We start from the raw sequence: 23,722 nt of genomic DNA, 5'->3' as shown, positions 1-23,722 counted from the left end.
CCGGGAGTCAAAGACCCTAATGTGAAAACCCAGTAGGATTCCCTCTCGCATAACATTTGAAATCGTCTACCAGAGTCCTGATCCCCACTTATGGCTTTTATGCCAAAGACTCTCAGGCCAGTAGGGTCCCCATTATGGCACTGGCTAAAGTGCCGAGGCATGGAATAGTTGTTCCATCCCTTCTCTTTTACTCTGTCATACTTGCTTAGTATACTACACTTATGTTCTGAAAAACCTGACTCTTAGGGGGCATATTGTATGCCCCACACAAGAGAGGACACAGGGACAGGCAAGGCCATAAATAATGAAGTTGGTACCACAATTAATAAATTGCTTGATCTTAAAAGTGCGCCCATCACTCCCCAATATGTCTTTCTTCCTGCGGGACAAAAAGGGGCAAGTCCCACATTTCTTCACACCTCATTTATAGCTCCCTTTTGGGCAAAGAATGAAGACCAAGGGCCCAAATTTCCCTTCTTGTTATTTCTGAGTGGGCGGACCCTACTTGGTGCTATTCTACTCCTAAGATCCCTAGGTTTTCTAAACACGATCTCTGGTTTGGATGATGGATTCTTTCTTAGGACCGGATCCTGTTGCAGAATTTTCCAATTTCGTTGGAGAACGTGTTGTATCTCAAAGGCTTTTATATTATTTCATTATAATTTGCTATCCCCTCAAAATAACAACACACAGAAATTAATGTCTACATCGCTGGCAACAAAAGTGAGTACACCCCTAAGTGAAAACATCCAAATTGGGCCCAAAGTGTCAATATTTTGTGTGGTCACCATTCTCCAGCACTGCCTTAACCCTCTTGGGCATGGAGTTCACCAGAGCTTCAAAGGTTGCCACTGGAGTCTTCTTCCACTTCTCCATGACGACATCACGGAGCTGGTGGATGTTGGGAGACCTTGCGCTCCTCCACCTTCTGTTTGAGGATGCTCAAAAGGGTTTAGGTCTGGAGACATACTTGGCCAGTCAATCACCTTTACCCTCAGCTTCTTTAGCAAGACAGTGGTCCTCTTGGAAGTGTGTTTGGGGTCGTTATGTTGAAATACTATCCTGAGGCCCAGTCTCTGAAGGGAGGGGATAATGCTCTGCTCCAGTATGTCACAGTACTTATTGACATTCATGGTTTCCTCAATGAACTGTAGCTCCTCAGAGCTGGCAGCAATCATGCAGCCCCAAACCATGACATTCCTACCACCATGCTCGACTGTAGGCAAGACACACTTGTCTTCGTTAGAAACAGGGGGGGTTTCCACCAGATCAAAACCACATTGTTGAAGGGAGACTAAATGGTAACCATGGTACTCCTATCGCCTTAAAGTGCCTTATCAAAGCCGAAGATTTGATGCAGTCCCGTGACAGAGGTAATGAAATGCAAAAAGGGGGGGGGGGGGACCAGAACTCTAAGACTGTCACAAGGGGACACACAGGTAATAATAGAAAGGCTTTATTGACAAAATTAAATAATACCAATAATACAAGAAAAAACTATCACCATGTCACAGATTAAAAATAAACAACGTTGTTATAAATAAAAAGACCAGGATTGTAAAAGCACACGTGTTGCCCTCTGCATTCACACGATCATTCCAATTGCATAAAGATGTCTGTTCAGTCTCAAATATAACCACTAAATAAAATATGCTGAAGGTCGTGTATCTTGTAAGGAAATCGCAGATTAGAGGCAGCAGCTGTTGTGGCACTGACGGTTCACCTTATTGGACCAATAGGATTGGATGACGGCTGCACACCCATCCAGCTGACTATGGAGTTTACCAAGCCGACTCGGCAGGACTTTCAACTGAACTGACAGAGTTTATCTCTGTCTTTGACCAAAGCCAAGTGAACAGTGTTGACGGGGTTGAGCCATGCATTAGCTGCGGTGAGATCTGCTTTTTGCTCATCTGAAACTGTCTATTATAAATCTCTCCCCTCCCATACAGGACTGTCATTTGATATACTTTACTAGCAACGGGGCTGAGCTGCCTGTTACACAGTGGATAATACATACACCCAACGTTTTGGGACTGAACTACAGTGCACCTCCCCCATTTACTTCTTGCTACTCTCTGGCATCATTGCTCTCTACGTGGAACTTTTCTATCTATGCCGGGTTACCTGTTAATTTGGAAAATCTTTGCTCTACTAGTACCAGTAGTAGGGTGAACCGTCAGTGACATACACCACACGGCGGGACTTTCAATTGAACCGCACAATTCATTAAAGTGTATGAGGATAAGTGAATGAGGATAGACTGCCGATATATCTCATGACAACGGGGTTGAGTTGTTTGCTATTTTGTGGACATCACTTATGCTTTGGGTTGAACTACAGCGCACATCACCCACTTCCTATGTTTATCCTTTGGAACGGCCACTCTTCACTTGGAACCTGCCCATTTATATGGGGTTACCTGTCAGAATGGAATTTCCCTTGCTCTACTTGCATCAGCACTAGGGTAAACCGTCAGTGCCACAACAGCTGCTGCCTCTAATCTGCGATTTCCTTACAAGATACATGAACTTCAGCATATTTATTCAGCGGTTATATCGGAGACTGAACAGACATCTTTATGCAATTTGAATGATCATGTGAATGCAGAGGGCAACGCATGTGTGCTTTTCCAATCCTGGTCTTTTTATTTATAACAACGTTGTTTAGTTTTAATCTGGGAGGTGGTGGTCGTATTTTCTTGTATTATTGGTGTTATTTCATTTTTTCAATAAAGCCTTTCTACCATTACCTGTGTGTCCATTGTGACAGTCTTAGAGTTCTGGTCTACCCCCTTTTTTTTTTTAATACTTGTCTTTGTACTCCTCACCTGGTTACCGCCACACACCCTTAACACCATCTGAACCAAATAAGTTTATCTTGGTCTCATCAGACCACAGGACATGGTTCCAGTAATGCAGTAAATAAAAATTAGTTTGCTTGTCTTAAGCAAACTGTTTGCGGGCTTTCTTGTGCACCATCTTTAGAAGATACTTCCCTTCTGAGACGACAGCCATGCAGACCAATTTGATGCAGTGTATGGTCTGAGCACTGACAGGCTGACCCCTTCAACCTCTGCCGCAATGCTGTCAGCACTCATACGTCTATTTACCAAAGACAACCTCTGGATATGACGCTAAGCACCTGCACTCAACTGCTTTGGTCGACCATGGTGAGGCCTGTTGGTCTTGACCACCGTGCTGCAGCTTAGTTTCAAAGTTTTGGCAATCTTCTTATAGCCTAGGCTATCTTTATGTAGAGCAACAATTCTTTTTTTCAGATCCTCAGGGAGTTCTTTGCCATGAGGTGCCATGTTGAACTTCCAGTGACCAGTATGAGAGAGTGAGAGCGATAACACCAAATTTAACACACCTGCTACCCATTACACCTGAGACCTTGTAACACTAACAAGTCACATGACACCGGGGAGGGAAAATGGCCAATTGGGCCCAATTTGGACGTTTTCACTTAGGGGTCTAATCACTTTTGTTGCCAGCGGTTTAGACATCAATGGCTGTGTGCTGAGTTATTTTGAGGGAACTGCAAATTTACACTGTTATACAAGCTGTACACTCACTACTTTACATTGTAGCAAAGTGTAATTTCTTCAGTGTTGTCACATGAAAAGATATAATAAAATATTTACAAAAATGTGAGGGGTGTACTCACTTTTGTGAGATCCTGTAAATGCTAAAATGCAATGTCAAAAGAATTAAAAAAAAAAAAAAAATATATATATGTCTTCACTTTTCAATCAGGTAAACTTACTCTGAGCGCCGCTTTATTTTTTTAACAGCGTAGTCCTTTCGATCCAGTTTTTTTCTTGCTTTAAAAACAGTTCCATATCCACCAGAACTGAGTCTTATTATGTTGTCGAAATCCTGAAGAAATCTGAGGAAAAAAAAAAAAAAATGACAAAAATGTATGAAAATAAGGAACAAAAAATTAACTGGAATTAAAAGCTGGCATTTATTTTGAAGCTAAACCCTAGCTACATATTTCGACAGTAAACATACTGAATGGTGCTTTTATTTCCTCCAATTTCTAGAAATACCATCTCATTCTAGCAACAATATGCTTTTCAAAAACTCATGTGAAAACTCAATTCTAGGCTTTCTTGCAGAGTTACATTGGTCCAACTTGAAACCAATGTACGTATGTATATGCCCTACCTGTAGGATCCTGTGGAAGCAAAGAATCACAGTTGCAGTCATCGCTGAAACAGTGAACGCTGCTATCTTCAAGGTCCCATGCCAAGCGACTACGATGCTGTATAGTGAACATGGGATCACTCGCTCCGCAGGGGGCATCACTCACAAAATTCCTTGCATTTTTCTCCATGAATGCAAAGCTTTTCTTTCTCCTTTAATCAGAGAACACCTTGCATTCATTGAGAAAAATGCAAGGTATTCTGTGTGAACGGCATCCATGCCAAGCGAGTAACCCCTTGTGTACATACAGCACTATACAGCAATGTAGCTATGCAAAAAAAGCCATACATTGAATTTAGCTTTAATTCTTTGGGTGGCTGAGGTTGTAGTATGTTTAAACTTTGCTCAAGCAAGTGACATGGTCCCACACAGATGGCTAATCTGTAAATTAGGGCTTATTCATTTAGTAAATTATCCCCAATCTCTCCAGTGAGGAAAATCTCCTCTTGCGCCCCGTACACACGATTCGAAAATCGGACAATAAATCTTTTTTTTGCATGATAGTCGCATATTGAATTCTCTATTGCCCACAACAAGCTAGTGGAGGATTACAACGCTAGGGGGGATGACTTGGAGGCCTTGAAGAGCAAGATGACGGACCTAGAAGACAGGGCCCGCCGTAACAATGTAAAACTGCGAGGGGTCCCTGAGTCAGTTTCCCCATCTGAACTGAGAGCCTATGTGCAGGCTATGCTGCTGGATCTTATGCCTGACACCCCAGTAGCAGAAGCAGTGGTGGATCGTGCTCATCGCCTGCCAAAGCCACAACATCTACCTGATAAAATACCACGGAATGTTATAGCACGCATCCACTTTTTTTCATGTTAAGGACGATCTCATGCGGTTTGCAAGAAATACCGCTCCACTGCCTGATCCTTATCACGGTCTATCAGTGTATGCTGTCTTGTCTCAATTCACTATGGCCGCCCATAAGAAGCTCATTCCTTTGAACAAACTACTCCGAAACAACCAAGTGGCGTACTCCTGGGGGTTCCCCACCAAACTCCTCATCGTTAAGGATGGCCGCACGCACGTTGTTCGCTCGGTGGAAGAGGGATTCGCACTCACCAAGAAGTGGGGTCTCCTTCCGGACCTGCAGGAATCTTCACCCCGCGCAGAACCTTCTCGTCTGGAACCTGAATGGCGACGGGTCAACAGATGAGCTCCTTGTTCTTGTCTATGCTCCCGTGGTGTTCATCCCAAGGGTCTACTGCGGATCTTCTTTTCATCATTTTTTTTTTTTTTGTTGCTTCCATGCCTGGATGAGTCGGAGTCCAGGAGTGACCGGGTGATCGGAGCGGATACCACCTTCACCAGTGCCTGCGATCTTCTCGCATGAAGGAGTTTTCCCCAAACTCTTGTTTACATGTTTTCTGTACTCTTTTTGTTCCCTTTTGTTTTATCTTCTATTTCTTTAGCCTCAACGCTCTCTACGATGATCTGGAAACTACTGTTCTAGTGACCAAGGACGTTTGCAATGACTCTGCTCCACGGCAGCAACGAAGGTTTGTGACTGTGTCTTCGTGCAAGGCCTGCAGGTACTGTCCGCACCATTTCACTTTTTTCTCTCCCTCCTCTAGCGGGGTTTTTTTTTACTCATGGAGGACTCCCTTTTGCTAATTCAAGACCAAGGACTGCCATGTTTAATTATCTTTCTCCTTTTTACCTTTAAATGGTTATTAATAAAGTTACCATTAATGCTCACGGTCTTAATAGTCCTTTCAAGCGCAGGTCTCTCTGACGGGAGGCCCGTGCTCTTCGAGGGGATGTTATTTGTGTCCAAGAGACCCACTTCATGCGATCCAAGCCACCTAAGTGCTCTGATAGATCCTATCCCCACATTTTCACTCCTTTTAGTGTTAATAAGAAGAAGGGTGTACTTACTGCTATTAAAAGTTCTGTAGCCTTTCACCTGCATGAGTCATTTACTGATTAAGCGGGTCGTTCTCTTATCTTGATATGTGATATCAATAACATCACCTACACAATTGTTAACCTTTATGCTCCTAATCAGGGCCAACTTAGATTTTTAAAAGTGCTGGTGAAAAAAGTGGATCGTGTGAAGAGGGGCCTTACAGTGTACTGTGGGGACTTTAATTGCATTGCAGATGCGGACTTAAGACTGTTCTCCTACTCAGGGGCGTGCAAGGGCTACTCTGCAAAAGTTCTTGCACTCTTCTGACCTGTATGATGTGTGGCGCTGCCTTAACCCTACGGACAAGGACTTTACTTACTACTCAGCCCCTCATGGATTGTACTCGAGACTGGATCTATTTGTGGATGACTTTCAGTTTTAGAGCGGTTGAGAAATCCTCGATCCATACGATGTCCTGGTCGGACCACGCTCCGGTCTCGGTGGTGGTCTCGGAGCCCCATATAACTACGCCGGTTCATCTGTGGCGTAACAATGTTTCTCTGCTCCGGGATGCGGGCCATCGGGAGCGGTTGGGTGGTCGGATTCGGGAATACTTTGAGAATAATGACACTCCGGGGATGGACATTTTCAATCTTTGGTGTGCACATAAGGCATTTTCTCAGGGGATTCTTATCCAGCAGGCCTCCAGGGTGAAGAGGGCAAGGGCACAAGCTTTGAAATCCCTGCTAGAGAAACTCCGATCTCTTGAAGCCGCCCACAAAGCAGACCCAAACTTGCTTAAATTGAAAGAGCTTACTGACTGTAGACAGCTTGTCCGTCATAAGCTTTTGGTTCATCAGCACCATCAGCACCTTCTGTTCCTTTCCAAGGCACGTTATTACTCCCAGGGCAACAAATCAGGTAAAATGCTAGCTAATTTCCTGAAAAAAAGGCAACAAAAAACTAAGCTGTCCTCTATTAGGGACCCCAAAACAAACACCTTGGTGCACCACCCCAGTGCAATTGCTAATGCATTTTCAAATTACTATACATCCCTATATAATCTTAAGGATGATGAGACTACCCCGCAGCCTTCAGACTCCCCTATCACCTCTTTTCTGGACTCTTTGCAACTCCCCACTATAACAGAACATATGTTGCAAACTATGAACTCCCCCATAACGGAGGACGAAGTACAAAAAGCCATCTCCTCTCTGCCATCTAACAAATCTCCTGGGGCGGACGGCTTCTCAGCCGAATACTATAAAGCGTTCCAACAAACCCTGTCTCCTTATCTTTGCAAATTATTTAATGCAGCTGCACAGCGCTCCTCCTTCCCTGAGGAGATGCTGCAAGCAGTAATAGTTGCACTTCCCAAACCTGGTAAACCGCCCGATGTACCCCAAAACTTCCGTCCAATTTCCCTTTTAAATTCCGATCTGAAGCTTTATGCCAAGATCTTGGCAGTACGGCTGGCTGAGGTGACCCCCTGCCTGGTCAAAGCGGACCAGGTGGGATTTGTGAAGGGTCGGCAGGCACTGGACGGCACTAGAAGGATGTTCAATCTCTTACAGATTGCCGAAAATCGGAGGGTGTCCTCAGTGTTCCTGACATTAGATGCTGAAAAAGCGTTTGATAGGGTGCACTGGGGGTACCTGAGGGCGACTGACTAAATTTGGGATTCAGGGACCTATGTTCTCTGCTATTTCAGCGCTTTACACTAGGCCGTCGGCCAGGGTGTTTACATCTAGTGCATTGTCTGACGGCTTCGTTATTACTAATGGCACGCGCCAGGAGTGCCCTCTGTCTCCGCTCATCTTCTCCTTGGTCATGGAGCCCCTGGCGGAGGCCATTAGGTGTGACCCCAACATTTCTGGAATTAGGGTGGGGGGGGAAGAGATCACAAAATCGGGCTATCGCGGATGATGTGATCCTTACCCTGACTTCCCCAGCGAAATCCCTTCAAAGCTTGCAGTGCCAACTGGATGCTTTTGGAGCCATCTCCTACTATAACCTTAATGTGACTAAATCCCTGTGCCTGCCGATCTTTCTATCCGCCCGAGAGCTGCAACTCCTTAGGGCTGCGTATCCATTTCAGTGGACTACCAAGTCTGCCCCCTACTTAGGGGTATCTTTGGTGGCGCCGGGCTCTCTTGTGTCCCTTTCTGCTCTTTTATGTTGTATTAGGTAGCATTTCTGCTTGCATGGGTACTTCTGTTTCCTCCCACAGTCAGGACATGCGGTTGTTTGAGTGCTGTCCACATTGGTTTGTAACAATTACATTGTGTGTGTAAAGCATGTATGGGAGATAGGGACCTTAGCTTGTAAGTTCCTTGAGGGGCAGGGGCTTGTGCGAACATACAGTATGTACAGTATGGGCATGTTTGGCAAGTGACACCACATGCCAGACTTGACATAAAGAGTTTAATTTTCACACCGCAAAGCATCACAGCCATGGTAATGTGAATGGACGTGCGCTCCCATCAAGTTATTTTGTAGGTGGGCAGTAAAAATACAGTTCAACTGCCTGTTTTTTTTCCCACCCCTTGCAGCCCATGGGAACTAAGCCTTACATCTTACATAGGTAGACAAAGACATAGCTATCTAGTTTAATGTAGAAAAAAAATCTTTAGTCTAAGCTTTTAAAATTTATGACACAAGTTTAGGTCACAATCAAGAAGATACAGACTTACAATTTGTCTTCAGTGAATTTATCATTTACTTGTTCTTGATTTGAGAAATTGGCTGCTATTCGCCTTAAAGGAAAAGAAAGTCGTACATTACATAGTTAGTCATCTGGTTTAACCAATAAAAAAACAAAAACACAGTAAAGGAAACCCAACCATACAATCCCATATACACAATCCTATACCCACAGTTGATCCAGAGGAAGGCGAAAAAACCCCTGCAAAGCATGATCCAATTTGCTACAGCAGGGGAAAAATAATCCTTCCTGATCCACCGCGAGACAAATCGGATATTCCCTGGATCAACCTTGCCTATAAATATTAGTACCCAGTTATATTATTATTATTATTATGTACACCTAGGAAATAATCCAGTCCTTTTTTAAAGCAATCTACTGAGCTGGCCAGAACCACCTCTGAAGGGAGTCTATTCCACATTTTCACAGCTCTTACTGTAAAGAAACCTTTCTGTATTTGGTGACAAAATCTCTTTCTCTAGCCTTAAAGAGTGCCCCCTCGTCCTCTGTGTTGACCTTAAAATGAATAACTCAACACCATATGGACCCCTTATGTATTTATACATGTTGATCATATATCCCCCCCCCCCCCTAATCTCCTCTTCTCAAGAGAGAATTCAGTTTCTCTAATCTTTTCTCAAAGGTGAGATTCTTCATGCTTCTTATCAGTTTGGTTGCCCTTTTCTGCACTTTCTACAGTTCACCTGATAATTTTTTTGAGAACTGGTGCCCAAAACTGAACTGCGTATTCCAGATGAGGTCTTACTAATGATTTGTACAGGGGCAAAATTATATCTCTCTCTCTCGCTGGAGTCCATGCCTCTGTTAATACAAGAAAGGACTTTGCATGCTTTGGAAACCGCAGCTTGGCATTGCATGCTTTTATTAAGCTTAGGATCTATCATAACACCCAGATCCTTCTCCACTATGGATTCCCCCAATTCTACTCCCCCTGTAAGGAAGTTATTACACTGCATAGCTTGGTGTAATCTGTAGTAAACATTTCAAAATTAAACTTTTATCAAGCACACATATTTGCATAAAATAAAGGGCATATCTGAATTTACCTGTGAGGTTTGCTTGGGAGAACTGGGGTTCCAGTGCATGAAGGCTGAGCTGTTATCTAAGTGAAATTGAAACTCGATTTTAGATAAGCAATTTTTGTATAAATGGCAAAATATTTAAAATAGCTCAACATTTGTTCTAAAATCAAATACATCTATTACCCAAAGAGCATATTGTTTCCCATATGCTTCCTAAATAGGGTATAGCACCCAGCAAAAGTCTTGAGGGAAAACACTTAAAGTCAAGGTGCATTTAAAATAAAAAACACAAAAATCAGCACAAGGGACATAACAGTCAGTAGGATGTGGCCCTTGTGTTGATGCCTCTTCTGTTTGCTGAAATTCACCTTTGTAGATAAGTGTGTGTAAAAAGGGATTGCACAGTGAAATAAAAAAAAAAAAAAAAAAGAGACGCAAATTCCTTACGTACTCAGCAGAGAACACCAACATTCATTCACAGAGAATCAAAAAGGCTAAATATACAACACAAAAAAGTGAAGAGCTATGAATGAAGCCACCCTAATATATAATCGTAATAGTAATTTAAAACAGAAAACATGACCAAAAAAAAGAAAAACATTTTTTTTCAAAAATTTTGGATAGAGCGTGTCAGGATCTGTGTCATTACATGGGTCACCTGCTGGTGGCACTGTTGTTCCTGGAACTGAGGGGCGCAGTTCCAGGGCCCACCAGCGGGTGTCTCCCAGCAGCTGGACTGTTCTTTTAATTAAGCTGCACCTGAGGAGGACTGCTGAGGGAATATAAGCCCGCCCTTCACTGAGGCTCAGTGCTTCAGTATTTTCTCTGCTAGCCATGTCCCTGTATCCTGAAACCTGTATCCTGAAACCTGTATCCTGATCCTGAGTCCTGTTCCCTGCATCCTGCTTCCTGTACCTGGCTCCCTGCTTTCCTTGTCTCCTGTCCCTGTCCTGTCCTGCTATTGTTTGCTCCATCCCTTTGTATATAGTTTGTTAGGTTCTATTGGGGTTTTGTACTGCTATCATTTATATTTTGTTTACTTGTTTATGGTCACTGGTGTTGGTATTGGAGTGTGTCATTTTGCTTAATAAACTTATTTACATCTTTATCCATCTGGGTCCTGATTCCTTGGTGCAGCCAACTGATCTGATCACCCTTGCTGGATGCCTGCATGTGGTATCCCTGACAGAATACTGAAGCCACTAACGATCAGATCGGTTGCACCTGGGAATTAGGAATTTTCTGGTTGTTGCAAGATGCAGTCAGAGGAGGTCTTTTATTTTTCTTTGCTTGTAACAGAAGACAGGGAATATTGTCGCCAAATTTTGAAAACTTACACTAGCGAGCAGTTGTTGGAATGCATCCGTCTGGCCCACTCGTTTGTTGACAAAGGCAGAGTTTTGTTCAAAGAGATTCAGCCACTTATTCAGCTCTGTGCAGAGTTGGCTTTATCTAATACCCCTAAGGGTGGTGATGATTATTCTCCTCCTTTTAGTGTCTCTCAGGTGGTATCTCTTGTGTGGCTCTTGGAAGATGATAAACCCTATTTTATTGAACATTATTCAGTGTATTCTCCAGAGGCCCTGTTGGATTGCATGAATGCTGTATATTCTCTAATCAGACAAGGGGGTTGTAAATTGAGTTTTGTTCAGGCCTTACTGCAAACCTGGTCAGATCTTTCCAATTTAGCATCAGCTAACTCACACCAATCCACTTCTGCCTCTGGACACCAGTTTTCTCAAAGTTTATCCTCTCCGTTACCCGTAGAAACCACAGCTGCAGTTAGGTATGGTTTGCTTTCCACTGCTTGTTCATATCCTGGCTTAACGAGTTGCACTTTTCCTGCATTTAACTCTGTGAAAACTTCCTCTACTACTCTGTTGCCCCTAGCAACCTCTCAGAAATTCTCCTCTGTAACTGTCTCTCCTTTTCCACCATCTCCCAATACTGCCATTTCGCTTCCATCTACTTCACAATCTATTCATAGCCCTGCAACCACTAGCAAGATTTCTGTATCTAAACCTAAAAAGAAAAGGAGATTTTTCCCAACACATACAATTATACCTGTTACCCAGCCTGCTGATCCAGTGCCCGCTGATCTGGTGCCTCCTACTGAGCCTGTTGATCCAGTGCCCACTGATCCGGTGCCTCCTACTGAGCCTGCTGATCCAGTGCCCGCTGTTCTGATGCCTGTTGTTCCAGTGCCTGCTGATCCAGTGCCCACTGATCCGGTGCCTCCTACTGAGCCTGCTGATCCAGTGCCCACTGTTCTGATGCCTGCTGTTCCAGTGCCCGCTGATCTGGTGCCTCCTACTGAGCCCGCTGATCCAGTACCTGCTGTTCCGGTGCCCGCTGATCCGGTGCCTCCTACCGAGCCTGCTGATCCAGTGCCCACTGATCCGTTGCCTTCTACTGAGCCTGCTGATCCAGTGCCCGCTGTTCTGATGCCTGTTGTTCCAGTGCCTGCTGATCCAGTGCCCACTGATCTGGTGCCTCCTACTGAGCCTGCTGATCCAGTGCCCACTGTTCTGATGCCTGCTGTTACAGTGCCCGCTGATCTGGTGCCTCCTACTGAGCCTGCTGATCTAGTGCCTGCTGTTCTGATGCCTTCTGATCCAGTGCCCGCTGATCTGGTGCCTCTTACTGAGCCTGTTGATCCAGTGCCTGCTGTTCTGATGCCTGCTGATCCAGTGCCCGCTGATCTGGTGCCTCCTACTGAGCCTGTTGATCCAGTGCCCACTGATCCGGTGCCTCCTACTGAGCCTGCTGATCCAGTGCCCACTGTTCTGATGCCTGTTGTTCCAGTGCCTGCTGATCCAGTGCCCACTGATCCGGTGCCTCCTACTGAGCCTGCTGATCCAGTGCCCACTGTTCTGATGCCTGCTGTTCCAGTGCCCGCTGATCTGGTGCCTCCTACCGAGCCCGCTGATCCAGTGCCTGCTGTTCCGGTGCCCGCTGATCCAGTGCCTCCTACTGAGCCTGCTGACCCAGTGCCCACTGATCCGGTACCTTCTACTGAGCCTGCTGATCCAGTGCCCGCTGTTCTGACGCCTGTTGTTCCAGTGCCCACTGATCCGGTGCCTCCTACTGAGCCTGCTGATCCAGTGCCCACTGTTCTGATGCCTGCTGTTACAGTGCCCGCTTGTCTGGTGCCTCCGACTGAGCCTGCTGATCCAGTGCCTGCTGTTCTGATGCCTGCTGATCCAGTGCCCGCTGATCTGGTGCCTCTTAATGAGCCTGTTGATCCAGTGCCCACTGATCCGGTGCCTCCTACTGAGCCTGCTGATCCAGTGCCCACTGTTCTGATGCCTGCTGATCCAGTGCCTTCTATTCCGGTGCCCTCTGATCCAGTGCCTCCTACTGAGCCTGCTGATCCAGTGCCCTTTGATCCGGTGCCTTCTACTGAGCCTGCTGATCCAGTGCCCGCTGTTCTGATGCCTGTTGTTCCAGTGCCTGCTGATCTGGTGCCTCCTACTGAGCCTGCTGATCCAGTGCCTGCTGTTACATTGCCCGCTGATCTGGTGCCTTCTACTGAGCCTGCTGATCCAGTGCCCACTGATCCGGTGCCTCCTACTGAGCCTGCTGATCCAGTGCCTGCTGTTCTAATGCCTGCTGGTCCAGTGCCCGCTGATCCGGTGCCTCCTACTGAGCCTGCTGATCCAGTGCCCGCTGTTCTGGTGCCCGCTGTTCTGGTGACCACTACCCAATCTGCTGACCCAGTGCTTGCTGTTCCAGTGCCCGCTGACCCAGTGCCTGCTGTTCCGGTGCCTGCTGATCCGGTGTCTCTTACTCAGCCCGCTGATCCGGTGCCAGCTGATCCCGTGCCCGCTGTTCTGGTGACCACTCCTGTGCCTGCTGATCCTTTGCCTGCTGACCCAGTGCTTGCTGTTCCAGTGCCCGCTGACCCAGTGCTTGCTGTTCCGGTGCCTGCTGACCCAGTGTTTGCTGATCCAGTGCCTGCTGAGCCACGGTCTGCCGCCCTGTTTGATGTGCCACTGTCTGTTGCCCAGCCTGGTGTGCCACTGCCGGATATCCTGCATGCCGCTGGCGCTCCCCTGCTTGATGTCCAGCTTGCCTTCAGTCCCAGTGTTGGGACATGTGTTGCAATGAGGGCAGGTGTATCCCTAATGTTACGCCTCTTCAGGAACTTGACCGGTGGGGTGCCAAGACGGCTTCCAGACCCTGGTGGTGGGGCGCATGATCAATTGCTGGACTCTGGTGGCACGCCTTCCGGCAAGTTAAAGGACTTGGGCCTAGAGAGTGCTAGAAGACCCGCAGACATGGAGGGGAGACCTTTTTGGACTTTTGGGGTAGAAGCACAATGGAGCGTCCGGAGGCCGCTCCTTAAAGGGGGGGAACTGTCAGGATCTGTGTCATTACATGGGTCACCTGCTGGTGGCACTGTTGTTCCTGGAACTGAGGGGCGCAGTTCCAGGGCCCACCAGCGGGTGTCTCCCAGCAGCTGGACTGTTCTTTTAATTAAGCTGCACCTGAGGAGGACTGCTGAGGGAATATAAGCCCGCCCTTCACTGAGGCTCAGTGCTTCAGTATTTTCTCTGCTAGCCATGTCCCTGTATCCTGAAACCTGTATCCTGAAACCTGTATCCTGATCCTGAGTCCTGTTCCCTGCATCCTGCTTCCTGTACCTGGCTCCCTGCTTTCCTTGTCTCCTGTCCCTGTCCTGTCCTGCTATTGTTTGCTCCATCCCTTTGTATATAGTTTGTTAGGTTCTATTGGGGTTTTGTACTGCTATCATTTATATTTTGTTTACTTGTTTATGGTCACTGGTGTTGGTATTGGAGTGTGTCATTTTGCTTAATAAACTTATTTACATCTTTATCCATCTGGGTCCTGATTCCTTGGTGCAGCCAACTGATCTGATCACCCTTGCTGGATGCCTGCATGTGGTATCCCTGACAGAGCGCTAAAAGCGAGACTACCCATATAATCAAAAGGTCTAAATCAACATGTGCAGTGCATAAAAGCTCCATAAACACAATCTTATGATGTAAAATCTTTCAAAATTCTTCCACCAGTCACACAGACAGTCCCCATGATCATCACTAGACAATTCTTCTAAAATTACCAACACATGTCTTCACACAGAAACATACATGTGCTCACCCTTGCAGAGACCTCTAGCTTATAGATTTATCTGCACTCAATGTATATTGGCTCCTCGTTTTTCCAGGGATTCACTACCACAGACAACCTGGATAATATTCTCTTTAAAATCCTTAATAAAAGACCCTCCTCCTCAGTTAAAAGACAAAAAACAAATATTCCCAGCCTGCCAGTATACAGCTTTAACCCATGAAACAGTAGCAGCTCAGCATTGGCATGGATTATCTCCTTTTAGACTTGGCTGGCAACTTGCAGGAATCGAAAGTGATGACATCAGATGTCAATGTCCACCTGATGTGGTACACCCTTGGGCAGGGCTTCTTCAGAGGTCTGAGCCAAAAAACATCAGGCGCAGATAGATCTCCTATAATTTAGAGGTCTCTGCAAGGGTGATGGCATATGTATTTCTGTGTGAAGACACATGGTGGACTTGTTAGAAGAATTGTCTAGTGGTGATCACGGGCAGTCTGTGTGACTGATGGAATTACATATTGATGGGGACAAGGGCCTCTTCCCCAAAACCCTGGACTGTGGTGGTTGTGGTCTGCGGGCAGGGGCTTATCATACTCTGGAAGCCCCCTTTAACAAAGGGGCCTCCATATCCCCCTCTACAGGTGAATGAGTATGGGATACATTGTACCCTAATTCACCAAAAAAAAAAAAAAAAAAAAGTGTCAAAAGGAAATAAAAAAAAAAAAAACAGTTTTTGACAATTCCAAATTTGCGGGGAAAAAAAGTCCCCCGATGAAGATCCATCGCCAATTACGTCACCCACCACCACTGCTAGACTTGGAAAAATAAAAATAAAAAAAGCTTCACCCGTGAGGAAGGCTAACCGCCGACTACTTGCTCCGCCATTTGACAGGTCTTTTATAGGTAAGGGGCGGGCCACCTGGCTACGTTACCTGGTGGCACCGCTCCCTTATAACATCACTAGTCCAGCATGCACTGCTCGGTCATTCAACATTAGACCTTTGGGACTTTCCAAAGCAGTGTCAATATTAGGGGGTGGAAAATACACAGCAATAGATATAATTCCCAACAAGGGCTAAACATAGCCAACCAGGTCAACCAGGAGGTCAACCAGGAACAACTGGAGCTCACTACCATTAAAAATACACCCTCAAGAGGCAGGAGCCTCTGCAACTGCAGCCTGCAGAACTTTGCAGCTGAACGCAGCATCCGAAGATGCAAGTACATCCACCTTATAAAACTTTGTGAATGTGCATAGACGACCACGTAGCCACCTTGCAAACCTGAACCACTGACGCCTGACGACGGAAGGCCCAGGAGGCACCAAGCGCCCTCGTACAATGCACCCTGACAGGGAAAGGAGGTACCTGATCCTAAATAGAATAGGCCTGCACCACCATCTGCCTGATCCATCTTAAAATGGTCACAGTAGTTGTGGCCTGCCCCTTATGGGGTCTATCCGTAAGGACAAACAAAGAATCGTATTTACGAATCAACTCAGTCGCCTCCAGTTACACTCTGATTGCCCAAACTACATCCAAGGAGTGTAGGGCAATTTCTTCAGGATGTGGTTTCGGCTTAGGAAACAAAGACGGCAACACAATATCCTGTGAACTACGAGGTAAGGTGACCGACAGGACAACACAGCCAACTCCGACATTCTACGCACAGAAGTAATAGCCACCAAAAGGCCAACTTCCATGACAAGAGTGAGCAGAGGAAGTTCAAACTCTTTTTGAAAATATTCGTGAAAGGCTTTTGAAGTACAGACAGTATCAAATTGAGATCCCACTGAGGTATCAGGGATCCCACCAGAGGATCCAGATGGGGGAACGCCTAGTTGTAAAAACTCAAGCAGGCGAAACCCCCCCCCAGCGACTCACACCAAGTAATACATTCCCTCCAAATTCGATGATAAACCTTCCTGGAAGTAGATTTCCTAGCTTTCAGCAGCGTAGGAATCACCAACTCAGACAGCCCACTGTCCTTCAGCACCTGGCTATCAAGATCCATGCAGTTAAAGCCAGCGACCGCAAAGCAGGATGGAAGATTGGTCCTTGAGACAGAAGATCCTCTATGAAAGGAAGTTTCCAAGGAGCATTGGTTACCAGCCTTAATAGGCCTGCGTACAAAGACCGGCAAGGCCAGTCTGGTGCAACCAGAAAGAATGGAATCCCTTCCACCTCGATTCTGCTTAACAGTCTCAACAGAAGTTGTATTGGAGGAAAAGCGTAAATCAGACTAAACTGACCCCAAGGGGCCACCAGGGTGTCTGCGGCGTCGGTCAGAATATCCCAAGACCTTGACCCGAACCTCTGCACCTTCCTGATGAGACAGGAGGCCAACAGACACCATCGGGAGTCCCCCACCGGAGACACAGTTGATAAACCATTTTCCCTGATCCAACGTCAGCTGACTGAGGTAGTCCGCCTGACGATTCTCTACACCTGGAATGTGCACAGCAGAGAGGGTCGGAACATATCGTTCTGCCCACCTTAGGAGGCCGGTTACTTTCCAGGCAACCAGAGCACTTCTTGTGCCCTCTTGACGATTGACATATGCCACAGCCGTGGCATTGTCTGATTGTATCCTTAACAGGCACCTCTGCAGGCGATCCGTCCACTGGGACAGACAAATCCTGATCACCCAAAACTCCAGGATGTTGATTGACAAACGGAATCCTCCCACGTCCAAACACCTTGAGCCGAGTAAACACCCAAAACACCTCCCAACCCGGACAGACTGGCATCCGTGGAAACCACTGTCCAATATAGGGGGAGAAAGGACCTTTCCTGTGAAAGCGCCGGAGAGCGAAGCCACCACTATCAGGGACCCTCTCGTATCCCGGCTCAACAGGATCAGATTGTCTAGCAACTGTGGATCCTGGTTCCATTTTGCAAGAATCTCCCTTTGCAGAGGTTTGGAATGTAACTGAGCAAACGGAACCGCTTCAAAAAGGTGGAAATCATTAAGCCCAGCACTTGCATGCAAGTCCTGAGAGATGACCGACGATTGGACAACAGGAGCCCAAATCGCTTCCTGCAACTTCAGCAGGGTTGTCTGTGGAAGAAACACCCAGGCCGAGGCTGAATCCAGCATCAGGCCCAGGTAGTCCAGCTTAGTGGACAGAGTCCGAGCTGATTTTTGAAAATTCAGCATCCAGCCGAACTCTTGCAGAGTTCGCAGAGTAGTGTCCAAATTGACTTCTAGAGCTGATGAAGACACTGCACATAGAAACAGATCATTTAGGTATCCCAACACCGTGATGCCCTTCTGCTTGAGCAAGGCCAACACCGGGGCCAACACTTTCGTGAACGCCCGATGAGCTGCGTCCTCATTAGGTGTTTCACTCGCTGGGCCAGCCCCCGTCCAGTGGGGCTATGTCGCGGCCAACCTAGCGCAGGGCTAATAGTTGGGTCTCGTGCTCGCAGGACAGACTGGGATGACCGTAAGGATCTAGGATATCCAGTGTTTCGCCCAGTCCGGCTGTTAAATGTAGTTCACACAGGAATGGAATTGATTGTAGTTCACACAAAACAGAAAATAAATAAGGAAGAAAATAATTCCACATAAAAAAGGAAAAAATGCCAGGACCGCAGATCCCAGCAGGGAGCCAGGTCCTTAATCCTGACAAGGCAGAAAAAACTGAAGGCCTATAGCAGGAAATGAGGGTATACTCCCTGGGACTGCCTCAGGGGCGTAGCCAAATTTGTTTCCACCTGGTCCTACTCCTGAAGAGCGAGCAGCATAAGCCCAAGGGTCTAAGAAGAAATAGAGCTGTGTCCATCAGTGAACGAAAGAGAAAAAATAGGATTTTTGGAAGAACTTACCGTAAAATTCTTTTCTCTGAGTCCTCTGACAGTTGCCGCCCGATGGTATTAGCCTTCACTAATGGGTAATGGCGCACTCTGCAGGAGCAGGCTAGGCAGATAATTGATCAGGTTAATACAAAAAAACTTTTATACCTCAGCACGCCACTAGGGGGCCATCCCTCAGCCATTATCCTGAACCCAATCTGATATTACCTCAGTTTGTAGCAAGCAGTACCGAAAGGCAACAACCCCCAGATCCAAAAACCAGAGGGGTGGGGGCGGCGACTGTCAGAGGACTCCGAGAAAATAATTTTACGGTAAGTTCTTACAAAAATTCTATTTTCTCTTACGTCCTCTGACAGTCGCCGCCTGATGGTATTAGCCTTCACTAATGGGACATCCCAAAGCAGTGCAGGTATGAGGGGTGGGAAATCAACGCAACCAATTAAGAAGGTAACGCAAAAAGCCGGGCCAGTAACAACCTGAGCCCACAGGAAAAAAACTGGAGCAAACCCCAGGAAAAAATACCCCATAAGGAGGGACAGTTAAAATAATGTCCCCTGCCGCACTCAAAACTGTGCGGCCAAAGGAAGCATCCGAAGATGCCAAAACATCAAGTTTGTAAGACTTTTGAAAAAGTGCACGGACGACCAGGTCACCGCCTTGCACACCTGAGCCACAGACGCCTGATGGCAAAAAGCCCAAGAGGCACTAACGGCCCAAGTAGAATAGCCTTTACTGGGAAAGGAGGAACCTGACCCGTGATGGAATAGGCCTAAAAAATAGTCTGTCTGATCCACTTAGAAATGGTCGCCGCAGAGGCGGCTGATCCCTTTCCGAGGTCCCTCAGGAAGAACAAATAGAGAATCAGACCGCCGATCGACTCCGGGGCGGACAGGTAGACCTCAACCACCCAGACCACAGCCAGAGAATGCAAGGCAAACTCCCTAGGATGCTTGGGTCGTGCACACAGCGAAGGCAACACGATAACATTGAGGTGGAATGAAGAAAACCACCTTGGGAAGAAAAGACTGATTCGGTTGCAGAACTACCTTATCTCTATGAAGTAACAGATAAGGCGAACGGCAGGACAAGGCCGCCACTTCAGACACTCTGCAAGCCGACGTGACAACACAGACAGATGAACTTCTCTGATGTTCTCGAAGGGAGGCTTTTGTAACACTGACAAAACTAATTTCAGATCGCAGGGAAGCAAGCGAGCTCTCCTTGGGGGAGCCAAATGCCGCACCCCTTGATTGAGGGTGCGGACCAAAGATTGGGACGCCAAAGGTCGTTGAAAAAAAGACGGCCAAGGCCAACAACTGACCCTTGACCGTAGTCCGCGGCAGATGCTGATCCACGCCCTTCTGCAAGAAGGCCAAGACCACCGCCACCGAGAAGGAACGAGGATGAAAACCATGCACTTCGCACCAAGCGATATACGCTTTCCAGGAGCGGTGAGAAATCATCCTTGAAGTGGCTTTGCTAGCCTGTAACAAGGTAGGGATGATCACCTGAGGAAGACCTCTATACCTCAGGACCTGGCTTTCAACAGCCATGCCGTCGAAAGCCAGAGACTGCAAAGCAAGATGGAAGATCGGTCCTTGAGACAGAAGATCGTCTCGCAGCGGAAGCCGCAAGAGAGGTTCGACGACCATCTGAATGATGTCCACGTACCAGGACTGTCGAGGCCAGTTCGGGGCCACCAGAATGACTGACATCCGTTCCGATGCCAACCTGCGGAGGAATCTGGACAACAGTTGAATCTGAAGAAAGGCATACAGTAGCCGATAGCGGTGCCAAGGCACCAACGCGCCCGCGGCGTCTGCCAGAGGATCGCGAGTCCTGGCCATGAACCTTTCCACCTTTTTGTTGAGACGGGACGCGAACAGATCCACGTCCGGAGTCCCCCACTGGGCATACAGGAGGTGAAACACCTCCGGATGCAGGGACTATTCCCCTTGGTCCAAAGTCTGGCGACTCAGATAGTCCGCCTGCCAGTTGTCCACACCCGGAATGTGAACGGCCGAGAGCGCTGAAACATGCGATTTGGCCCAGGACAGAATCTCGGGCCACTTCCTTGGCCGCCCGGGCACTACTCGTGCCCCCTTGGTGATCGATATAAGCCACTGCCATGGCATTGTCCGTCTGTACCCGCACCGGACACCCCGGAAGCTGAGACAACAACCGGAACAGACAAAGCTTGATCGCTCGGAGCTCCAAGATGTTGATCGTTAGCGAAGTCTCCCCCGCCGACCACGTCCCCTGGGTGCAAGCGTGCCCAGAACTCCTTCCCAGCCCGACAGGCTGGCATCCGTGGTGACAATTGTCCATAATAGAAGTCGGAAGGACTGGCCCTGTGTCAAGGACTGCGGCCGGAACTTCCACAGGAAATCCGACCGTATCGGATGACTCAAGGAAATTCTCCTTTCCAAGGACTGAGGTGTCCTGTCCCACCTGCCCAGGATCTCTGCTTGCAGAGACCTGGTGTGAAATTGAGCAAACTGCTTCGAAGGTCGAGACCATCAGGCCCAAGACCCGCATGCAGGTCCGCAAAGAGGAGAGATCGTTGTTCTCGAGAGCTCTGATCTCCTTCCGCAGAGTCCTGAGTTTGTCCCCCGGAAGGAAGACCCGAGATTGAGTCCAGGACAATCCCCAGGTACTGGAGACGAGTAGAGGAAATCAATGCTGACTTCTGAAAATTGACGGTCCACCCGAACACCTGAAGTGTCTGAACCATCACGGCCAGATCTTTCGCCAAGTTCACACATGAGTTCGACTTTAACAAGGTCGTCAAGGTAACCGAGGACCGCAATGCCCCGTAAACACAGTAAAGCTAGAACCAGAGCCAACACCTTGGTGAGAACCCTGGGAGCCGAAGCGAGACCGAAAGGCAACGCCACGAACTGGTAATGCTCCCCAGACACCGCCAAAGTGGAGATATCTGATGACCCTCGAAAATAGGGATGTGGAGATACGCATCCTGCAAGTCGATGGATGCCAGGAAGTCCCCAGGCCTCAATGAGGCCACCACCGACCAGATGGATTCCATCCTGAAATTCTGTACCCGCACAAAATGGTTCAGAATCGGACGCACCTTACCCCTTTTCCAGGGCACCGTGAACAGGTTGGAGAAAAAAAACGCAAAACCGTTCCCGGGAAGGAACGGGTACAATGACTCCTTGGGCAAGCAAATGGTGCACTGCCCCCATGAGATCTCTGAGACGATCGGGGGACAGCTGGAGAATGGACGGGAAGAACCTGTCTGCGGGGCGAGATCGAAACGCGATCTTGTACCCTGAACTAATCAGTTTGTGAACCCAATTGTCTTGAATGCCGGACAACCAGGGTTCCTGAAAGGAAAGCAGACGTCCCCCCCCCCCACCCCGACAAAGGGTGAGGGCTTCCCTTCAGGAAGAGGTGGACTGGGCCGCCGAACCAGACTGACCAGCTTCTGGCTTACCCGACCACGGCTTCTCGTGGCCACCGGAAAGCCGGAAGAGTTTACCCTTCCCCTGCGTCCTAAAGGCACGAAAGCAATTATGTTGAGTCTTGAAGGAGGGCCCCCTCCACGTGCGGGGGGACTTACCCTTGGTGACCTGGGGCAGCAGAGTACTCTTACCTCCCATGAGCCCCTTAATCAGCTCACCTAGAGTTTCCCCAAAAAGACGACTCCCCTCATAGGGGACCTCAGACACCGTCTTTTTGGACGCGTGGTCAACCAACCAGCACTTTTACCAGGTAATGCAGTGGATCGCAATCCCCACTGCCGACAACCGGGCGACCAATGGAGCCTCGTGTGGATGAGCTGATCCTGCTGCGAAGCCCCTTGCATCATGTCGTGAGCGCCTGAGAGGCCATCACTGAGGCAAACACAGGTTTCCACAGGGAACCCGCCACCAGATAAAAGGTGGCAGGCAAGCGCTTCCACACGCCAATCTGCCGGATCCCTGAATACCGGGGAATCCTCTACTGGCAACAAGGTAGACTTATTCAGTCTAGACACCGTGTGGTCCCCTGCTTGGGGACACTGTCCAACGTTTGTCTACAGCCTCCAAAAACGGATAGCGGATGTAAAAACACCACCAACAAGTGCTAAATGCACCGCCACTGGCCATTCACAATCTCATGAAATTCCTCAGGGCAGGAAAAAAGCCTGAACCGACTACTGGGATCTGCAGAACCCGAAACCGGACCGATTACTTGACTGAGCTGGCTCATCGTCAATATTGAGAGCTTCTGTTATGACGCCAATGAGAGCATCTATCATAGCGCGTTCCCGCGCTACCGAGGAGGAAGATTCCCACTCCTCCTCCCTCTCAGAAGTGGAGGACTGGGACCCCTCAGGGGGACCATCGTCCTTGGCAACCAATTCGGGCTCAGAGTCAGAGGACTGGGAGGGCACAGGCCGTTTTCTTTTGAGGAACGTGCCGACATCAGCAGATTCACCTGGGACACCAAAGTCGCAAGAGCAGCAGATATGGAGGCCATGGAAGAGGATTCAGGTGTAGCCGAAGCCCCCATCAGGTCTGCGGGGGATTTATTATCCTGGGAGTCCATTTTTGCCTTAAAATGAAAAAGGGACGCTGGCCCTTTAAAGCGGGGGTTCCCGCGGACCCTCCCCCCCCCCCCGCAATCTGCACTAACAGAAAGAGCCCCTGTGAAAACACACTAGCCGCAAGTAAAAAAACCTTTTGGTTGAAAAATGACAGAGGGATTAACAAAAATCCCCAGCCTGTCAGCTCATTTTTACACAGGAGAAAGTGTGAAGAAGGAGGAAGTGACCTCACATCGCTAGAGGCCCAGTCCTCAAGCCCAGACAAAAGGTGCCTATTGAAAGTCAATGACAAAAGTAAAAAGGGAAAATGGCCGCTTGCCCTTACTAGGCATGTTGCCCACATCCAAGATAGCGCCCGACTGGGAGCCTATGCAGAATCCCAACATGGCTGCTGTCCTCACACAGAGCTTAGATGCTGCACACCATAAAACATGGCGGCCGC

The 23,722-nt window shown here is 47.9% G+C and overlaps 1 protein-coding gene across 1 annotated transcript in view; it reads right to left on the bottom strand.

The window, feature by feature from the left end:
- Positions 1-23,722, bottom strand: part of LOC309549718 (interferon-induced, double-stranded RNA-activated protein kinase-like) — a 363,835-nt gene that overhangs the window by 244,472 nt on the left and 95,641 nt on the right. Inside the window, exons 9-11 of the mRNA XM_082250192.1 lie at positions 9,838-9,893; positions 8,760-8,822; positions 3,769-3,891 (exon numbers count right to left, since the gene is read on the bottom strand). Coding sequence (XP_082106318.1) covers positions 3,769-3,891; positions 8,760-8,822; positions 9,838-9,893 — 242 coding nt within the window. The remainder of the gene's footprint in view (positions 1-3,768; positions 3,892-8,759; positions 8,823-9,837; positions 9,894-23,722) is intronic.

The sequence above is a fragment of the Pelophylax lessonae genome (genome assembly GCF_965119305.1).
Source record: "Pelophylax lessonae genome assembly, chromosome: 3".
NCBI lineage: Eukaryota > Metazoa > Chordata > Amphibia > Anura > Ranidae > Pelophylax > Pelophylax lessonae.
This window is presented reverse-complemented; position numbering and strand designations above follow the sequence as displayed.